Source organism: Phascolarctos cinereus, unplaced genomic scaffold, assembly GCF_003287225.1.
Source record: "Phascolarctos cinereus isolate Bilbo 61053 unplaced genomic scaffold, phaCin_HiC Scaffold_726;HRSCAF=1367, whole genome shotgun sequence".
NCBI lineage: Eukaryota > Metazoa > Chordata > Mammalia > Diprotodontia > Phascolarctidae > Phascolarctos > Phascolarctos cinereus.
Window position 1 is genome coordinate 120,203,530 of NW_027556098.1, and position 21,021 is coordinate 120,224,550.

The following is a 21,021-nucleotide window of genomic DNA, read 5'->3' on the forward strand; positions in this document are numbered from 1 at the left end:
CTTAGATCAGAGATTCCCAAACTTATTTGGCTACCATCCCCTTTGCAAAAAAATAAATTACTGAGCGATTCTCTGGGGTTAGGTTAGTTAACCCTTATTTTTATTCAACACCCCCCAATTGCATCCAAGGCTACTACAGCCCAGCTACCCACCCCATCAACCCAACACCCCCAATGGGGCAGTATCACCCACTTTGTGAACTATGTTTTTAGATCACTGCCCTAGAGCTAAGTCATTCATAGTTGATCATCACACAATGTCCCTGTTAACTGTATACAATGTCCACCTGGCTCTGTTCATTTCACTTCACATCAGTTTGTGTAAGACTTTCCAGGTTTTTCTTACTCATAATTTCTTATAGCATAATAGTATTCTATTACATTCATATACCACAATTTGTTCAGCCATTCCAAATGATGGACATACCTTCAATCTCCAGTTCTTTGCCACCACAGAAAGAGCTGCTATAAATATTTTTGTAAGGGGTAGCTAGGTGGCACAGTGGATAGAGCACCGGCCCTGAAGTCAGGAGGACCTCAGTTCAAATTTGGCCTCAGACCAAATACTTGACACTTACTAGCTGTGTGATCCTGGGCAAGTCATTTAACCCTAATTGCCTTAAAATAAATAAATAAACAAATAGACAAATAAATGTTTTTGTGTGCGTGGGTCCTTTTCCTATATTTATGGTCTCTTTGGGATACAGACCTAGTAGTGGTATTGGTGGATCAAAGAGTTTTGTAGCCCTTTGGGCATATTTCCAAATTGCTCTCCAAAAAAAAAATCTTTTTATCAGATCCGATACAGGTTTGGTATCCAAGATATAGAAACAAAAACAATGTATAAGACACCAAAAGAAAATTCCAATAGATAATTAGTCAAAGGATATGAATAAACAGTTCTCAAAAGAATAACAAACTATTAATGACTACATGAAAGAATGCTGTAATCACTAATAGAAGAAATACAAATCAAAATAACACTGAGATTTCATCCCACACTCAATAAAATGGCAAAAGATGACAAAAGATGGGAATGGTCACTGCTGGACTGGTTGTGAAAACAGGCACACAAGTTCATTGTTGGTAGAACTGGGAATTAGCATAACCATTCTGGGAAGCAATGTGGAATTATGCAAATAAAGTATCTAAACCAAGGGTAGAGAACCTGTGAAATTTGAGTTATTAAGGGGATTTGATTCAGTAAAAGGGCTACACTTGAGAACGTAGAAGGTCACATGTGGTCTCGAGGCCCCAGATTCCCCACCCCTGAAAACCTTTGATGCAAAGGATTGATTGTTAAGTATAGACCTCAAACAGGCCAATGATAAAAAGAAAAGACCAATATACATCAACATATTTATAACAGTACTTTTTGTAGTAGCAAAGAACTCGAAACAAAGTTAGGGAATGGCTAAACAATTTGTGTTAAACAAATGTAAAAGAATATTCTTGGGTTCTAAGGAAACAATGAACATGATGAACACAGAGAAGTATGGAAAGACTTACTTGAATTAATATTAAGTGAAAACACTATGAGGCAGCCAAGCAGCTGTTTAGATAAAGGTTTTTGACTTAGGTGTCTACTTATTCATAGACTCATTTTCATTATAGGGTAATAACAATTATTTTTAAAAACTTTTTTCTTTTGGCACTCAAAATTAAATACTAGCTTTAACATCTTATTCATAACTCACTGAAGTAGAATAGTACAAATAGAATTTAAAGTGCATGATTAATTATCCAGTTCTCACAAAAACCCTCTAGATGAACCTTCATACTTCCTATAATTTTTGTATAATACAGAGCAAAACAATGAAGCCAGATAAATCCTAAGAAAGAATAGGAAACTTACCACCAAATAAGGGCTCTGGTTCTACTAATATTTCCTGCTTTTGAGGAATTGGAGCTCGTACTTCATCTCTACAAAAAAAGCAGAGAAAATGATATGAATGTAATGTAATATTATTGTTCTGCAAGAAATAAAGGGCATGAAAAATGTAGAGAAGCATGGAAAGACTTAACTGATGTAAAATGAAGCAGAGCCAAGAAAACATATACATCTTATATGGTAACATAAATGTAAAGAACAATAACAAAACAATTGAAAATTAATTATCAAATTATAAAGAGCAAGCATATTCCCAAAGAAAAGATATGAAAAGATACCTCCCTCCTCACTACTTCTTTGTAGATGTAGGAGACCATAAGTGTAGACCACTGCATTTAATGTTAGAGTTTTTCACTAAACATGTTCATTTTGTTGAACTTATTGCCTGTTTTATTCTTTAGAATTTTTTTTAAGGAAAAAAAAGAGGACCAAAGGGAATATAACACAACAGAGATAGCCAATTAGACACTGGTTGCCTCTCATCATGAATGTAGTGAAATCAGTCAGGACATAACTAACAGGCTGAGGAGAGGAGAATCCTGGGGATTTGAACTGTCATATATATATGGAGACTAGATAACTAAACTGAAGCCAGAAATGGGAATAGAGATAAAGTTTTCAGATCTTGTTGGGGTTGGAAAATCAATACTTATGAGACTGGGATTGAAATAGGCAGAGCCATGAACTTTGTGTAGAAAAATGACTCGTTTTAAAACTGGGCTCTCCTGATCATAATGGGCCTGAAATAAACAGAACCACAAGAACAATGTACACAATGACTATAATAATATAAAGCAAAACAAACTTGAAAGACTTCAGAACTCTAAAAAACTAATAATTAATGGTTCTTGTCATTCAGTGAAGTGCAGATGAAACATACATTCTCAGATGTGACCAACGTGTTGCTCTGTTTTATGTGACTACACTTGTTACAGGGGAGAGCTTCTATAAGGTAGTGGGGAGGGGAGAATTAGTGGGAGGTGACAGAATGTTGGCATTACAATAATAGTTCCTGGCTACAAAGAAGAAATAAAAAAAGACATCTCCCCACACTTCTTTGCAGCAGTCAGTGTGAACACGGCATACAACATTAAACTTTTCTTTCTGATGGTTGATTTTGCTAACTTTTTTCCTTCCTCTTTTTTTAGTCTTAAATATAAAGAATGGCTCTCTAAGAGAGAGTAAAGTATACAGCGATGTAGGTGATATAAAAACAAAAAAAAATCAATAAAATCCTTTATTTTTTTGAACTTATTTTGACACTTTTCTTGAGTTGCAAATGAACATAATTTTTTCTTTAAAACAAAAGGAAAGAGATTTTTTTAACCAGCTGTATAACAACTTTAGTTAAGTGTGTATGTTTGCTGCTTTTCTGAAGGCAAAAAGTTAGCATTTTTAAGTCTTGAATGAAGGCTTTCCCTGAATTTGTGCAGGTCCTATTTGACAATATCTAAACAACCCAGTCTCAGCAAACAGAGGATTAACAAAGAAACCAAATATTTAGGGGCCAGAAGTTTGGATATTATGAAGAATCTTTCCTACTTTTTTTAAAATTATTTTTTTTTAGATTTCAACAATCACTTCCATATGCTTTTGAGTTTTAAATTTTCTCACCCTCCTTCTCCACTCCCCCCACCCCCGGAAGATGGCGTGCAATCTGATATAGGCTCTACATATACATTCCTATTAAACATATTTTCACATAAGTCATGTTGTAAAGAAGAATTAGAACCAACAGGAGGAACTACAAGAAAGAAGAAACAAAACAGAAGGAAAAAAAAGAGCAAACAGTATGCTTAAATCTGCATTCTAACTCCATAATTCTTTCTGGGATATGGATAGCATTTTCCATCATAAGACTTTTGGAGGTGTCTTAGATCCTTGCATTGCTGAGAAGGGCTAAGTCTATTAATGTTAGTCATCATACAACATGGCTGTTCCTGTGTACAGCATTCTCCTGGTTCTGCTCACTTCACTCAGCATCAGTCCATACAAGTCTTTCCAGGTTTTTCTGAAGTCCACTTGTTCATCATTTCTTATAGCACAACAGTATTCCATTACAGTCATATACCACAACTTGATCAGCCACTCCCCAATTGATGGGCATCCCCTCAATTTCCAACTCTTTGCCACCACAGAAAGAGCAGCTATAAATATTTTTGTACATGTGAGTCCTTTTCCCATTTGTATGATCTCTGTGGGATACAACTCTACAGGTGCTATTGCTGTGTCAAAGGGTATGCACATTTTTATAGCCCTTTGGGCATAGTTCCAAATTGCTCTCCAAAATGGCTGGATCAGTTCACAACTCCACCAACAATGCATTAGTGCTCCAATTTTCCCACATCTCCAACATTTATCATTTTCCTGTTTTTTTCATGTTGGCCAATCTGACAGGTGTGATGTGGTACCTCAGAGTTGTTTTGATTTGCATTTCTCTAATCAATAACGATTTAGAGCATTTTTTCATATGACTATAGATGGCTTTAATTTCTTCATCTGAGAACTGCCTGTTCATATCCTTTGACCATTTATCAATTAGGGAATGGTTTGTATTACAAATTTGACTTAATTCTCTATATATTTTAGAAATGAGGCCCTTATCAGAGAAACTAGTTGTAAAAATTCTTTCCCAATTTTCTACCTTCCTTCTAATCTTAGTTGCGTTGGCTTTGTGCAAAAACTTTTCAATTTAATGTAATCAAAATTATCCATTTTGCATTTCATAATGTTCTCTATCTCGTTTGGTCATGAATTCTTCTGTTCTCCATAAATCTGACAGGTAAACTATTCCTTGTTCTCCCAGTTTGCTTACAGTATCAGGGCTTTATATCTAAATCATGAGCCCACTTTGACTTTATTTTGGTATATGGTCTAATATTTTGGTCTCTGCCTAGTTTCTGCCATACTCTTTTCCAGTTTTCCCAGCAGTTTTTGTCAAAGAGTGAGTTCTTATCCCAGAAGCTGGGGTGTTTGGGTTTAAAATGTATTTTTAAAAATACCAAAAAGGGCATCAATAAAAATTTTTAAATACATAGAAAAAAAATACAGAAGGGAATACAAATAGGACAATTTTATTGTTTCCATCTCCTTAAATTTAATATAGTTTAAAATAGCATGTACTGAACAATCCTTTTTTGATGTTCTTTGTATAATATAATGTCTGAATCTGTGATTAAATTTATAATAAAAAAAAATTTCCAATGGTGAGGCCCCATATTGAACTCAGAATAAACTCTTCCAAAACGCAAACATCAGGGGCAGCTAGGTGGTGCAGTGGATAGAGCAGCGGCCCTGGAGTCAGAAGGACCCGAGTTCAAATCTGATGTCAGACCACACTTGATAAAGCTGTGTGACCCTAGGCAAGTCATTTAACCCCAACTGCCTCGCAAAAAAATAAAAATTTTTAAAAAAATGCAAACATCAAATAGCCATTGGAGAACCTAAAATAGATTGGAAAAAGTCATTAAACCAATGAAGAAAAATAGGCTGCACAGAAATTATTCATGGGCATGGTTGTGTCTCTACCACAATTTAATTTTTTTTTTGTTGACCAAACAAAAAGATACATAAAATGAAAGTACCCAGGGAAGAAAATTGTCTGTGTAGATAGATCTTCCCCAGTTCGTCTGGGGGACTTTTTAGCAAATTTTACAGAAGCTGAAATCCTGACGTGATTCCAGCTATTTTTCTCCATTCTTTTGGCTGTTTAGTTGTTTTCAGTCATGGCTGATTCTTCATGACTCCATTTGGGATTTTCTTGGCAAAGATACTGGAGTAGCTGGCCATTTCCTTCTCCAGCTCATTTTAAAAATGAGGAAACTGAGGCAAACAGGGTTAAATGACTTGTCCAGGGTCACACAGCTAAGTGTCTAAAGCCAGATTTGAACTCAGGAAGACTCATCTTCCTGACCCCAGGCCTCTCTATCCACAGCACCACCTAGCTGCCCTTTCTCCACTCTACCTCACTGAGCACCAAATTTGGTAGTCTTTTAGAGGAATTTGGTGCCCTTTCTGGCAAATGACTATTATGTAAACTTCTACAGTACAGCATTAAGTTGGTGTGCACCTGTGTATAGTCAAATGAATGTATTTCAAACTATAGCTTAAATGTACTGATACATGCCAAAGTTATTTCTTCAAAGTATAGTTATATAATCATAAACACATCACACACACTTATATTGATAAGTCCCAAATGGAGATGTATTTTATATGTATAAAATTAAAATAAATTATTAAATATAGACTTAGATTTTAAAAGGTCACACTACAAATACAAAATGGAAGAGGTTTTACATAAATAAAACCAACAGAGGTAGAGTTAACTGGGGGAAAAATCTTTGTAGCAGGTTTCTCTGATAAAGGGTTCACTTCAAAGACATATGAAGAATTGATTCAAATTTATAAGAATAAAAGTAAGTGGTAAAAGGATATGAAGAGATAGTTTTCAAAGGAAGGAATCAGCCATATGAAGAAATGTACCAAACTGTTAATAATTAGAGAAATGCAAATTACAGCACTTTATACCGATCAGACTGGCAGATGACAAAAAAGGAAATGACAAACGTTGGAGGGGTTTTAGGGAAACAGGAACATTAATTCACTGTTGGTGGATGTATGAACTGGCACAACCATTCTGTAAGGCAATTTGGAGCTATGTCCAAAAAGTCACTAACCAGTGACCTAGAGATACCAGCATTAGTTGTGTACCTCAAACAGATCAGTAGGGGAAAAGGACCAAATGTACCAAGACATTTAAAGCAGTACTTTTTTGTAGCAAAGAACTGGAAATAAAGTCATTGCCCATTAAATCTGAAAAAGGCTAAGGAAAAAATGGTGTATGAATATAACAGAATATAACAATGCCATAAGAAATGACAAAAGGGATAGATTCAGAGAACTATGGTACATTTTATATGAAATGATACAGAATGAAGTGAGCAGAACCAGAAGTCCAATTTATATAATGGCAAAAAAACACTGTGAAGGAAAACAACTTTTAAAGACTTAATAACTCCCAATAATGATTGATGATTATGCATGTTTCTCATAGCTTGGCAGAGGTCTGATAGACTGGCTTGAGATACAGAATGATACCATCTCAGACCTGACCCAATTGTGTGCATTTATTTTGCTTGATTACACTTTCTTATCATAAGAGAGGGCTTTCTTTTATTTTTTGGGGGGAAAGAACAACAATGATGTTAACAAAAAGAAAAGAGAATCAATGAAAGGAGGTCAGAAAAAAGTACAGAAGGGGACTCAGCCAAGCAAGGCAGTGTGTGCAGTACTATTGGATAAATTTAATATATACTTTTTACAAAGTTGTGTGTAATAAGATATGGTTTCATATATAATTCTTTTTCTGTTCTTTGCATATGGAAACTTATGTTTGCCAAGTGCATAATTAAAAAACCCAAATAATAACGACAAAGGAAAAAAGAAACTATGGCAAAAACAAAAAGTGGCACTTCAATAAAACTTTTCAACTGTAAGAGAGAATTCACAAGAAAAATTTGAGAGTTCAAGTTGACTATAAGTTCTGCACGAGTTAACAGTTACATCCAGAATAACAAACCCAATACACTCTTTTAATCAGATCACATGTAAAATATACTTCTGAATTCTGCGTGACATTTTAAGAGGATCACGGACAAAAGATATTGTCAAGAGAAACAGACAGCCCCCACAGTAAGAAGTCTATAAACCACATCATAATAACTAATAACTGAGTATCTGGGGATGTTTAGCCTAAAGGTACACAAAACTTTGGGTTCACAACAGATGTTTTTTTCCTCTGGCTCCAGAGGGGTGAAAATTATAAGAAGGCAGAATTCAAATCACTACGAGGATGTTTCTTACATTCTGACCAATTCTAAAATGGAATGTTACAAAAGGTAGCTATAGTAGTTAAGGTCCTCATCATAGAGATTTCTAAGCAGAGGCTAGCCACTTGTCAGGGAATTTCTGCACTGGGTAGGAGACAATATCCAAGAAGATAATCAGTGATGAAAACCAAGGATTCAGAAATTTATAAACAAATGAACGGGGTATGTGGTTTAAAAAAAAAAAGGTAAAACTCAAGACAGTAATTAAAAAGTAGCCAAATTCTACCTTACAGGTATCACATACTTGGTGAGATATGATTCATGACTAAATACGACTATGAAAGTATATGCCTTGAAGGGGCAAAAGAGTAGCATTTTATATAATTAAAAAGACATACCTACATAAGGATATCCACAAACTAGAAAGAAATAGTGGAGTACTGGGTAAGAATCAATGGAAGAAGAAACAGGAAGTAATATTGTGGTGAAACTGTATGTATTATAGAGACTGAGTTAATAGGAAGCCACAGGTAACAGCTCCAGGAAAAAAGTCATGTACTTGGAACAGAGGTATAACAGTAGTAAAGGGGAACATCAGCTAAGAGATTATCTACTAGAGTCCCTTCTCTATGAATATCCTAGCATCTAAAAACGGACTTACTGTAATGACCGTTTCGTTCTTCAAGAAGCAGCAATGGAGAAACTGCTATCCTGGATCTGCTTCTAACCAATAAGGAGGACATGGATGCTAAAGATAAAATGCTGCAAACCTTGAGAGAGAACCACCATGCCAGCTTCAGACACAAGAAGGGAGTGCTGAGCATAATCTCATATGTACCCTAAATTGTGGGTGCAGGTAGATGACAAAGAGTTCAGTGAAAGGAAAACAGAATCCCATTACTTAATACTCTACAGGGGAAGTTAGTGCAAGAGGGATACTCTCAACAATGAATTTAACAACAAATTCCATTAATATCAATGAGGAAGAAAAGAAGAATCTATGAAAGACTTATGTGGCTACACAGGTCAAGTCATCAACTTGAGATTTTTTTAATAGAAATATACATGAAATGGAAGCAAGTGATAGTAACTGAAGTTATCACAGTCCTCTAAAAACAGCGTAAGCTTCCCAAACTTCAAAACATATTGCAAAATGATTATCACTCAAAACAATATCACACTGAACAAAAAAACAAAGAGAAATAGAACAATGAAACAGAATACACCAGACAAAACCAAATAGATATAAAATAGATAGACCTATGGAAAATACCTGGGGAAAGGATTATTTAACAAATGTACTTTGGAAAAGAGATTGGAAGCTGCAGGTTATGGATTTAGATTCATACCTTATACTATAATACACCTGCAAATTTCAGCTAGAGGATAGACAAACAAAAATAAAAGGTGTAAGAATGTGTTTTTTGGAATTGTGGAGATGATATGACTTTTCTATTAAAAAAGGTTGAGGATAAATGCACTTGACTAAATTGGTTTTTTTTGAGGTCAGGCAATTGGGGTTAACTGACTTGTCCAGAGTCACATAGCTAGTGTCAAGTGTCTGAGGCCGGATTTGAACTCAGGTCCTCCTGACTCCAAGGCCAAAGCTCTATCCACTGCGCCACCTAGCTGCCCTTCTTGACTAAATTAAAATAAAGCATCTCTACACACACCAAAAAAACCAATTCAAAGAAAAATAGATTAGGGAAATAATTATGGCTAACATGACATTCAAAAAAATGATATCTGAAATATATGAGGAACTACTAAAAACTCATGAAAGTAATGCCCAATTCAAAATAGATAAATAAAAAGGATACAACAACAAATTTCAAAAGAAAAATACAAATCGTTAATAATTACTTGGAAAAAAAGTTTAACATTATTTATAATCAAAAGAATGGAAATTAAAACTACTTTGAGGGATAATTTCACATTCACAAATTGACAAGATTATAAGCAATGAAATTCAATTTTAGTGGGATTGTGGAGAATCAGGTACAGTCATCCATTACTGACAGAATTATAAATTTGTTTGACCTTTCTGTAAAAACATTTAGCAGGGTGCAATAAAAGTTACAATAACAATCATTATCAAAATTATTAACAATAAAGTATTAAGATTTTTGGAAATGGAATCATATTATTCATTTCCATTACAGAAGTATAGATAAGCTCTCTTAGGAAAAAAAAGTTAAGCCCCCAAATGATACAGAACACACCTTAAAATATGGCAATCACTTTAAAATAATCATATACTTTGAACTCTATAAAAATAATCACAAAGTACAACAATTATACTGAAACAAAATACTGCGGCTGGAGACTGGGACTCTATAATCTATTTTAAAAAAAAAAGACAGCTTGTGGCCTGGCCCTTTAAATTCAGTCTATGGCTTATTTCTAACTCAGAACATTTTTTTAAAAAATTTAAAATTTTAACGGTTCTTTTAAAGATATACTAATGCCTTTCCCCCTCACATTGCTACCATTTCTCAAGAACCACCATCCCTCCACTAATAGCACTGAACACGCCCTTGTAACAAATACACATAGGTACCAATGTATACCTCAAACCACACCTATAGTCCAATGCCTTGCAAACTTGAGTCATGCATCACTGTCAGTACTCTGGAGTCAAGATTATTCAGTGCAATGGTTGGTGTCATTCAAGTTTGGGTTTCTTTCACATCAATGTAGTCATTTGGTAAATTCTGCTCATAGTTTTACTTATTTTTTTGCTTCAGTTCATGCATGTCTTCCAAAGTTCTCTAAAACTTTTCACTTCTGTTATTTCTTACAGCACATATTCCATTATACACTGACACAACAATCTGTCATCCATTTCTCAATTTATGAGCACCTGCTTTGTTTCTAGTTTTTTGCTACCACAAGAAGTACTGCAACAATATCTTTTACTATCTCTGATGTTCTTGGGAACATATGTAGCTCTTCCTGTTAACAAAGCTACAATTATATCTCAAGCATTTAACAACTTTTTATAAGGTTATTAGTCACTATGATGAGTATCATTAACAATACAATTCTTTCCAGATATCTAATTTTATAAAGAAATTTTTCTTACATAAGAAAAAGTCAATCAAATTTATTCAGGTTATGGAGCAAAGAATTGGATGTTCTCAATTCTTATCCCAACTGTCAGTTAACAGGCCATGTAAATTCAGATATGTCACTTGGCCTCTATGTACCTGTTCCCACATTCATAAAATATAGATCAACTTGCCCTAGATGGTTACTGGAGTAAAATCATGGTGGGGAAAAACTGTTCCTTAAAGTATTACTATTACTTGCAAATGTTTTCTTTTGATATAGGACTTTTAAGGTGTTTGCTTCCTGACCAAAAAAGATGATAACTTAAGTAAGTAATTCTCCTAAAAATACAACTCTTAAATTAGAAAAAAATCCATAACAATGAGGGAAAAAAAAAGACATACTCTGTGTGTGGCCTGACAGAAGATACACTGGCTGAACTGGTACTAGGCTCTTCAGCTATTCCTCCACCATCCAAAAACATTGTGACAGCCATCTCCAGGTTATTGTTGCAGGCTTCAAGCATATGTTTCCCCACACTTTCACTTGCACCTTTAAAAAAAGGGGGGGGCAGAGAAAAAAAAAGTCAAAGACAAAGACAAATATTTACATTAAGTATGTACTTATATAATACAAAAGTCACTAGTAACTCGGAATATTTTTACATTTTGTATGGTTGTCTGTCCTTCCCCCATACCTAAAGTTTAGAAGTTTGCATTTCTAAACTTTATTTGTGGGCAGCTAGATGTAAAACAAAGATTAGAGGATGAGGTATAATTAAAAATAAAAGCAGTCTTCCTATGGAAAGACTTATATAAACTGATACAAAGTGAAATAAGCAGAACTTGGAAAGTAACAAACACAATGAAAACAATGTAAAACTGAAACTAAATGTTGTGAAATTATAATGACCCAGCCTGTCCTCAAAGAGACAAGGAGAAAATGCCTCCCACTAACTCTTTTGCAGAGAGATGGGATTCCACAAGTGGACCTCTGAAGTGTAGAATATGTCAAGCAGAATAGGGTGAGAAAGACATTCAAAAGTAGGTTGAAGGGCCTTGATTTCTAAGCTAAGGAATTCGGATTTTATTTACAGGCAACTGGGTAGTGTTGAAAGTTACAAAGAGTGAATTTATGTAATCAGGCCTATCTATGTATGCATTATGTATATGGAATATTAATCTGGATAATGGACAAAGGATGAAAGTAGTAAGTAAAATTGTGGGGGTCCTGCAATAATACAGAATAGGGTAGCTCTGGGAAGGAAAAGGAATAGATGGACATTCAAGGTCTTACGTAGAATTTATTGGATTTGACAACTAATTGGGTATATTGGATTAAGTCAATCTCACGTTTCCAGCAGGGACGACTGCAGTAAAATAGATAAATGCTTACAAAACCCAGTTGCTACCTTCATGGAAGATGTCCATCAAAGGATCCAGAAAAGGAGTTGTGTAGAGGCAATATGGTCCAGAAGTTCCTATTTGTGGACCTTCCAACTCCAGAATATTACAGAGCCTCTTAAATGAGATCCACAACCACTAAAAAGTTCAGACTAATGATCCACATAAGAAAAAAAAAACAGAAAAAATTGAAGAACACTTATTGTCCAGGCCAAGATAAAGAGCTGTATGAACAACCCATTGAGTTTGTCCAAGAAAATTTATCTCTTAGGCAAACTATGAGCAGATGGACAATGAGCTAGGTTGTTCTTGGAATATGTGAAGTACTTCACACTTCATGTCAAAGTACCAATAAAATATTTCAAAAATAAAAATGTACAGCCCTTTCAACTATACCAGATTATTTCCTGAAACAAGAACCCTTATACCTAATGGAAGCCTTCCTGTGATGTTACATAGTTGTGAATCATAGAACATTACAATCTCTGAGGAATGAAATTTACATACAACAATGAAGAAATGTGTGACAAACACAAATACGCTGCAGCATGTTACCAGTGATGACAATGCATATGGTGCCATAAAATGCATCACCCAAGAGAGCTGTCACCAGAAAACAAGGTGGTCTGATCACATAATAAGGAGAAATAACAGATGGCCTGAGTGTTGCAATGGTTACTCATATAATGTTTTGTTTTTATAAAGATTATGGATATCTTATGGATAAAAGTTGCACAGGATGAAAAGGTCTGAATGGGTTGCCATTGCAGGGAGTACCCACATCAATTAGGTCACAGGTCCAATTAAAATGAGGTATGCAAACTCATAAGTCAGAAAGGATTTTCAATTAAACTAAAGCTATCATATCTCCACACAAAAAGAAAGATGAAGCTGTGACATAGCTTACTAGCACTGATCAGGTACCAGATTAGTGTTCTTAAAATCCTGGCTGGAGTTTCAATTTACTTAATAAACAGCAGTAAATAATTTTTGTACTTTTTTTAAAAATCCAGTTTTTCATAATTTTCATAAAATTTCATTGAGGAAAACTTAGTCATCCAGGAGCCAAGTAAATCAAAGTCTTTTTTGTTAATTTTTAAATTTTTTTAATCAAGGTCTTAATTCCCAAATCTGTTCCTCTTTCTACTAGATCATGCTATCTCTAAACAACAATATTAAATTCTCTTGTGAGAAATTATTAACTGTAGTTTCTAAAGCAAAGTATAATTTTGATCCTCTGTATAATTACTGAAGATTTACATGGACAAATTAATTTACAATATGAACCAAAAGTTTTATTTTATCAAAGTGCTTCAACTTTCATGACATCTAGCCTTTACAACTACCCCCAATTAGAAAATCAGTTCCTGGAAAGAAGGATCTGGAAAGTAATTTTTGTAGATGGTGTTCAAGAAGCATTTGGTTTCTGATGGCCTCATGAGGATTATAAAGAATGTTTTTGGAAGACCTACAAATCTAATTATGAGATCTCTAAAACTGAATGGGAAGGGAGGAGACGGAAGACATATAACCCAGATAAAGTTACAAAACTAGAGAATATGAAAAATACAAACATGTTTAACAAAGAAAAAAAGCAGCATAGTAGAATACCAAGTAACAAGGTCATGTAATTCTCAAGTGAAAATAGGGAAGTAGTTAGATCATCTATGGGCATGTGTTTATACATGAAGACAGTACTGATGACAGAATAAACAAAATTTTTACATAGAGTAAAAATGATCTCATGGGGCAGCTAGGTAGCACAGTGGATACAGCTCTGGCCTTGGAGTCGGGAAGACCTGAGTTCAAATTCGGCCTCAGACACTTGGCATTTACTAGCTGTGTGACCCTGGGCAAGTTACTTAACCCCAATTGCCTCACTAAAAAAAAAAAAGTCTCATGAAAGTGTCACAGACTCTGTGGAAGGACACATGGTGGTAGCCATGGAAGTATAAAACTTAAGCATCTTCATGACTGAGGCTTAGCCACTTAATCTCTCTGAATCTCAGTTTTCTCATCTATCAAACGAAAACAAAAATACCTAGAATGTCTACCCTCAAATTATGTAAAGTGCTTTTGTAAACTTTAAAATATTAAATAAATGCCAACCACTACTATTACTGTACTTTGTTAAGAAGAAACAGAATGAATACCTGGGAATGGGAAGCCACGTGCCTAAGGGTTAAAGTTTGGTTAAGGAGAAAAGGAGAATAGACATTGCTATGAAAGCACACTTTAGACCTACCAAACAAATGATGACTACAGATGTAACTCTTAAAAGAATAAAACTGGCACAAAGACAAGGAAGCCAGAGGATTTACTAACTGAGAAGGGAGGACAATTCTTCGTAACTGCTAGAAATACAATTCTGCAAAAAAAAAGAGTGCATCTAATCCATTTTCAATTTGCCTGGATAACAATTTTATCTTTCAAAGAGTAGAGAAAACTAAAAAAGAAACTGCTATTTTGTACTTAATTAAAACTAACAAGGATGTGGCAAGCAGAGACATTCTAACAGTTTATAACCCTCCATCCTATGAGTCTCAATCTCTATCTTTTCTCTGACTCCATTACTGAACTGACTTGGAGCCCTCATCTCTAACTACTGTCTGCTATTTTGGTGCCTTCTCTCAAATCACACTATTGTTTGAGGAGGTAAATTCCATCACAATAATAATCCTACAAGTCTAGCTGGAAGCACAAGAAAATCCTATCCCAAAAAACCACACATTTTAGAAAGAAATCCCAGTTACCCAGGGTCGGTGGTATTCTCAACTCCTTTCTCTCATACTCCATATATCCAATCTGTTGCCAAGTCTGTCATTTCTACCTCCACATCTCTACCATAGACCCTTTTTCTCAACCCTCAGAGACCACCCTTGTTCAGGCTTTCATCATCTCACAGTAGACTACTGCTACGACCCTTCTGGTTGGTCTCCCTGCTTCAAGTCTCTCCCCACTTCAGTACTTCTTCCATTCAGTTGTCAAAATAATATTCCTAAAGCACAGAAATGACCGCGTTATTCTACCCCATTCCATAAACTCCAATGGCTCCCTATTAACTCCAGGATCAAATACAAAATCTTCATTCTTAAAGCCCTTCAACAACCAATAGCATTCCAAGTCTACTTGGAAGCACTTCTTACCTTTCCAGTCTTCTTACATTTTATTCTCCCACATGGAAGAGCCAGCCACATTGACCTACTTGCTGTTTCTTACATAAAATGCTCCATCTTCATGTCTTTTCAATTGGCTGCTCCCTGAATGCTCTCTCTCTCCTCACCTCTGCCTCTTGGCTTCTTTCAAGACTCAACTCACAATTCCACCTTCTATATGACACCTTTCCCAGTCTCACCCTCTGTTTCTGCCTACCCAAATGGTAGTAGTATCTCTCCTCTGAGATTATCTTCCATTTATTTTCTATACATCTTCTATGTACATCATTGTTTATATATTTCCATCATTAGAAAAGTGAGTTCCTTGTGGGCAAGAAACATGTTTTTGCCTTTTTTTTTTTGTTCTCCCTACTGCTTGCTTAACACAGTGCCTGGCACACAGCAGTGCTTAAATAAATACTTGCTATCTAAAATGTCTTCAATCCCTCTGCTTATTTTCCTCTGTGATCCAAAGACTCATGCTGCTTTCAGAATAATCTGCCCCTTATGCACGGATCTGATCATGTCACTCTTCTGCTCAATTCTTGTGATGGCTACCTAATGCCTACTAGTTATCATCAAGTACCTCTACCTTGCGTTCAAGGACCTTCACTATTGTGTATCATGCTATCTCATGTTATTCATAGAAAGTCTGGCACAGGAGATAGGACAAAGGATTGAAAGCCAGAAAGACCTGGGTTCAAATCCTGCCTTTGACAATATCTGTGTGATCATGGATTTAACTACTTAACCTCTCTGAATCAGTTTCCTCATCTAGGAAAAAAAAATGGGATAATAACTGTAGTTATCTCCCAAGGTTGTTTTGAGGCTCAGGATAACATATATAAAGCAGTGTTCAAGTTTCTGAGTAGTATATAAAGTCAGTTATTATTAGTATTACTTCTCTGTACATTTCAAACTGAACTCTGCTCCTTAAATATACCCTTCACTTTCATACCCCCTGCCTTTGCTCAAAATATTACTCAGAATAAGCAATAATTTTCAATATGATTTTAAGACTCATCTGTGTACATCCCTACTGACACTAGGTAGATGAAAAACATCTAACTTTAAACAGGTAAAACTGGACTGAGTTATTTTCCTCACTTTTAGTCATTTCTCTGACAATTCAGTGCTGCATTTCATGCTATACATGTTTCTTTGTTCTCTTTTATTGTGTTTTTTTAATTCTGTGATTTTTTTGGATTAATATTTATTCTCAGGTGATTTACAATGAAAAATAAAACAATTAAACTTATGTAAGCCAAAAACATGAATTCTTTGTTTTTAACAAAATATACAACCCAAAACACCACTCTATGGTGGAAGTAGCCTGAAAGGATAGGAGGTGAAGGGAGGGGCACACATGAGCGTCTGGTAATTCTGTGGTTTTTAAGAATTGCAATTACTCCAAGGAAATATGAAAAGGTTGTAGCTCTTACAAAGCACACTTCAATGGCTTCTAGAGATGTTGTAACAGTGTTGGTGTAGAAAAAGTAAAAAGTTTCAAGGATTAGTTAGCTGCTCCAAAGCTCAGACAAAACATCAAATGCCAAGAATTGGCAAACTATTGCTACAAAGAAGCCTTATTAATCCTTAGAAAACAAGCAAAGAACTTTATAGGAAAGTGACAGCTGGAGATTGTAATTTATTTGTTTATAAATGGAAGAAAAGAAAACTAGTAAAAAACTGCTGCTAAACACTGCTATAAGTAAAAAAAAAAAGCTCTATCATGGACAAAGCAATACAAAGACTGGAATACTTAAGATTGAAAAATGGTAATTTTTAACCAATGAAATTCACTTTTTCATTCAAGGCTATTCCAAAATTACTGAGCTATATTATCAAGATAAGCCTGTAAGATCTGGGCACCTTCAAATTGTAAAACATCTACCTGATGTTTTAATTTTTTTAAAAAATGAAGATTTTTAAAATTTCTACTGGGCATGTAATTTTGCCCCTTTTGTTAGAATGACAAACTCTGAGATTTTATATATATATATATATATATATATATATATATATATATATATATATATATATACATATATATATGTATATATATATATATATATATATATATATGTATATATATGGACATACAGATTAGAAGAACTGTTCCAGAACTACAAAGATTCCCAAATAAATATGTAATATTGCAACATGACCTTGCATCATGCTACACCTTAAGAAATTTATCTATACCTGCTAAATTCAAACTCCATGGAAAATGCCCGCACTCTAAGCCTAAACCTGGAAAAATGTGATAAAAATATGGTTTCATGGTGAATAAAATATAAAATTTTTATGAACTTGATACCAAATTGCAAAGAATATGTGAAAGCAGCAAAAGAACATATTGCATATTAAAAAGATAGTTCTTTAATGTAAAATGTCATATGTTCTTTAATGTAAAATGTCATATGGTTCATTGTAAAAATCTAATTTTTACTTTGTCCCAATTAATTCACATACTACTGTACTCTATAATGCCCTGCTCTTCCTTATTTTTGCCCATTAAATTCCTATCCACATTTTAAAGATCAAATGAAATTCTACCTGCCTCAATGAAACTTTCCCTGATGCTCCAAGTTGTTTTATAATTTCTTGATTTCTCATAAAGTCACTAGCTTCCAATTGCTCCATTCTGATTTTTAAGGAGGTATTTTCTTCAGTGAGTTTTTGGATTTCCTTTTCTATTTGGCCAATTCTGCTTTCTTTTTAAGACATTCTTCTCCTCATTGTCTTTTTGGACCTCTTTTGCCATTTGGGTTAGGCTATTTTTTAAGGTGTTATTTTTCCTCAGTATTTTGGGGGGTCTCATTTAGCAAGCTATTGACTTGTTTTTCATTTTCTTGCATCACTCTCATTTCTCTTCCCAGTTTTTCCTCTACTTCTCTTACTTGCTTCTCAAAATCCTTTTTGAGCTCTTCCATGGCCTGGGACCAATTCATATTTTTCTTGGAGGCTTTGGATATAAGAGCTTTGACTTTGTTGTCTTCTTCTGATTGTATGTTTTGATCTTCTTTGTCACCAAAGAAAGATTCTGTGGTCTGACTTTTGTTGCACAGTTTGCTCATGTTCCCAGCCAATCGCTTGAGTTTTAAAACTCTTTGTTAAGGTAGGGGTCTGCTTCCAGTGTGGAGAATGTGCTGTCCCAAGCTTCAGGGGTTTATGCAGCTATTTTCAGAGATACTTCTAGGGATCTGCAAATTTTCAGTTCTTCCAAGATAGTACGATCAAGGGTAAGATGTTAGCTCCTTTCCTGGCTTAGGCTCTGATCTATGAGTGACCACAAGCACTCTTCTGTCTTGGAACTGTGAGGATTTTCTCTGCACCACCACAAGCTCTACCACCCCAGGACCACCACCCAGAACTGTGACCCACATCTAAGCAGGGGCAAAGCAAGAGATTCCTGCCTCAGCATCAGCAAAGAGATCCCTGCACTCCCCCTCTGATCAGTCAGTCGATTCCACTTCAGTCTGTGGGCTGAGCTCTGGAAGCAGCCACTGTCCCAGGGCTGCACCAGGACTGGGGCTGAGATCAAGCTTCTCTCTCACCCAGGTCTGACAGACCTTTCCTACTAACCTTCTAAGTTGTCTTTGGCATTTATGGGTTGATAAGTCTGGAAACCACCACAGCTGCCCGTGATTCAGTCCCCTGAGGCCTGCTCCAGGATCACTGAGGCCTGGTCTTTGCCTGTGCACCACACTGAACTGCGCTCCTCTGCCAGCCCAGCACAATAGACCTTTCCAATCAACCATCCAAGATGTCTTGGGCTGGAAATTTGTTTCACTGTTTTTTTGTGAGTTCTGTTGCTCTAGAATTTGTTCAGAGCCTTTTTTTTTTACAGGTATTTGGAGGGGTTTGGGGGAGAGCTCAAGTAAGTCACTGCTTTTACTCGGCCATCTTGGCTGTGCCCCCCTGATGCTTCCAAGTTGTTAGCTATTTTTTTCTGTTGTATTTCATACAGTACTTTAAGCTGTACCTTGCTCATGTAATTATCACATATTATTGTGTATTGTAGCCATGTGAATGTGTCACAGTTATCTGTGTGTTAACTTAGTTCATTACTATTAAATGCTTGAGAGCAGGATACTTTGCAACATAAAAGGTGCTGAATAAATATTCGTTGAACTGAATAAGTACTAGAATATTCAACACAAAACACAGGTATTCCAAATATAAAAATCTCTTGGGATTTGTAAATTTTCAATTCAGTTCAAACTGAGAGTCCTGTGTTTAGGTATCCCTCCAATTATACATGTAGTTTTGTGGCACTTCTAATATTAATTCTAGCATTATTTTTTTCCTTAAATTGTTATCTAAAAATATTGGTACTGCCATAGACTAGAGCTAGACACTTAATTTTGCAAATCCATCACCAAATCCAATCTATTCCAACAGCTTCTAGCTCCAGGATATCAAAGAAACTAAGGGCTTTTCTCAAGCTGCTTATCTTATCAAAATGAGATGTCCACAGTCACTTATCAGTAAGTTTTAGAACTAGCTTATCTAGACAGTTATCTATTCTTTTCTTCCCAGAGAATTAAATAGTTCAGTCTCAATTATCTAGATAACTTCTTTTTGAAGTTCAAGCTGCTGTTAAAATATCCCAGAAAGCAGAAATAACGTAACACTGGAGAAAAAAACTTTTGTTGTCACTGTTAGCTGTGCTGTTCTACTGTACTATCAAGCTACAGTATTCTATTCCCCTGTTGACAGATACCCCGTCAGTGTCTAATTCTTTGTCATGGCAAAAAGTACTATAAACATTTTCATACATCCTTAAAGTCTGCTCTGCATTACACTAATCTCTTCTGTAATATATCTTCCCTCCAATTCCTTCTCTTCTCTTTTCTCTCTTCTCAGTTGAGTGAAAGGTATTTCTGTGTACAATTGTTATGTGTGTATTCTTCTCTCCTTTGACCACTTCAGTTGAAAGTGAGGTTTGCCTCACTCTCCATCCCTTCTTCCTTGTTTGTTTAGACTTCTACTTAGGTACCAATGGATCATGTGAGATAATCTCCCCTCAACCTTCCTTCCCCTGCCTCACTCCACCATCCCTCTTCTCCTCTTCCATTCTTAAGATGATCAAGACATAACAGAACCATTGCTAGGCCTTGTCTAATTAGCCCCTCTATGACCTCTGATAATAATATGGTTCACAGAGGGAGGACACATGCATGCTGTAAACAGTTTACTCATATTGATCTTTTAATGTTTCTCTTGACTTCTGTGCCATATTTCAAAGTTTCTACACAGTTTTGACCCTTTCATCAGGAACGCTTTGAAGTCCTTTATTTCACTAAAAGTACATTTTACCCTGTAGGATTATACTCAGTTTTGTTTGGGTAGGTTATTCTTGGTTGTAAATCTATATCCTTTGCCTTCTGGAATACTGTACTCTAAACTCTGCTCTTTTATATCATTGTGATTAAATCATGTGTAACCCTTACTGTGGGGTCCTTGGTGCTTTTAATTCTTAATTTCTGATTGTTTGCTTTATCTTTTCTTTAATCAGAAAGGAGGTCCTGGATTTTGGCTGTAACTGAGAGTTTTAATTTGGGAGCTTCTTTCACAGATTCTCATTCCACTTTGCTCTCTGATTCTAAGAGGTTTGGGCATTTTTCTTTTATGATTTCTTAAAATATATATAGGCTGTTTTTGGGGGGTCATGCTTTCAGGGAG

The 21,021-nt window shown here is 35.4% G+C and overlaps 1 protein-coding gene across 2 annotated transcripts in view; it reads right to left on the minus strand.

Moving 5' to 3' along the window:
* UBXN7 (UBX domain protein 7) overlaps positions 1-21,021 on the minus strand; it is a 59,169-nt gene that overhangs the window by 25,026 nt on the left and 13,122 nt on the right. For both annotated transcript variants that reach the window (XM_020986042.2, XM_078146756.1), the window contains exons 2-3: positions 11,177-11,324; positions 1,855-1,922 (exon numbers count right to left, since the gene is read on the minus strand). In XM_020986042.2, the coding sequence (XP_020841701.1) occupies positions 1,855-1,922; positions 11,177-11,324 (216 nt within the window). The remainder of the gene's footprint in view (positions 1-1,854; positions 1,923-11,176; positions 11,325-21,021) is intronic.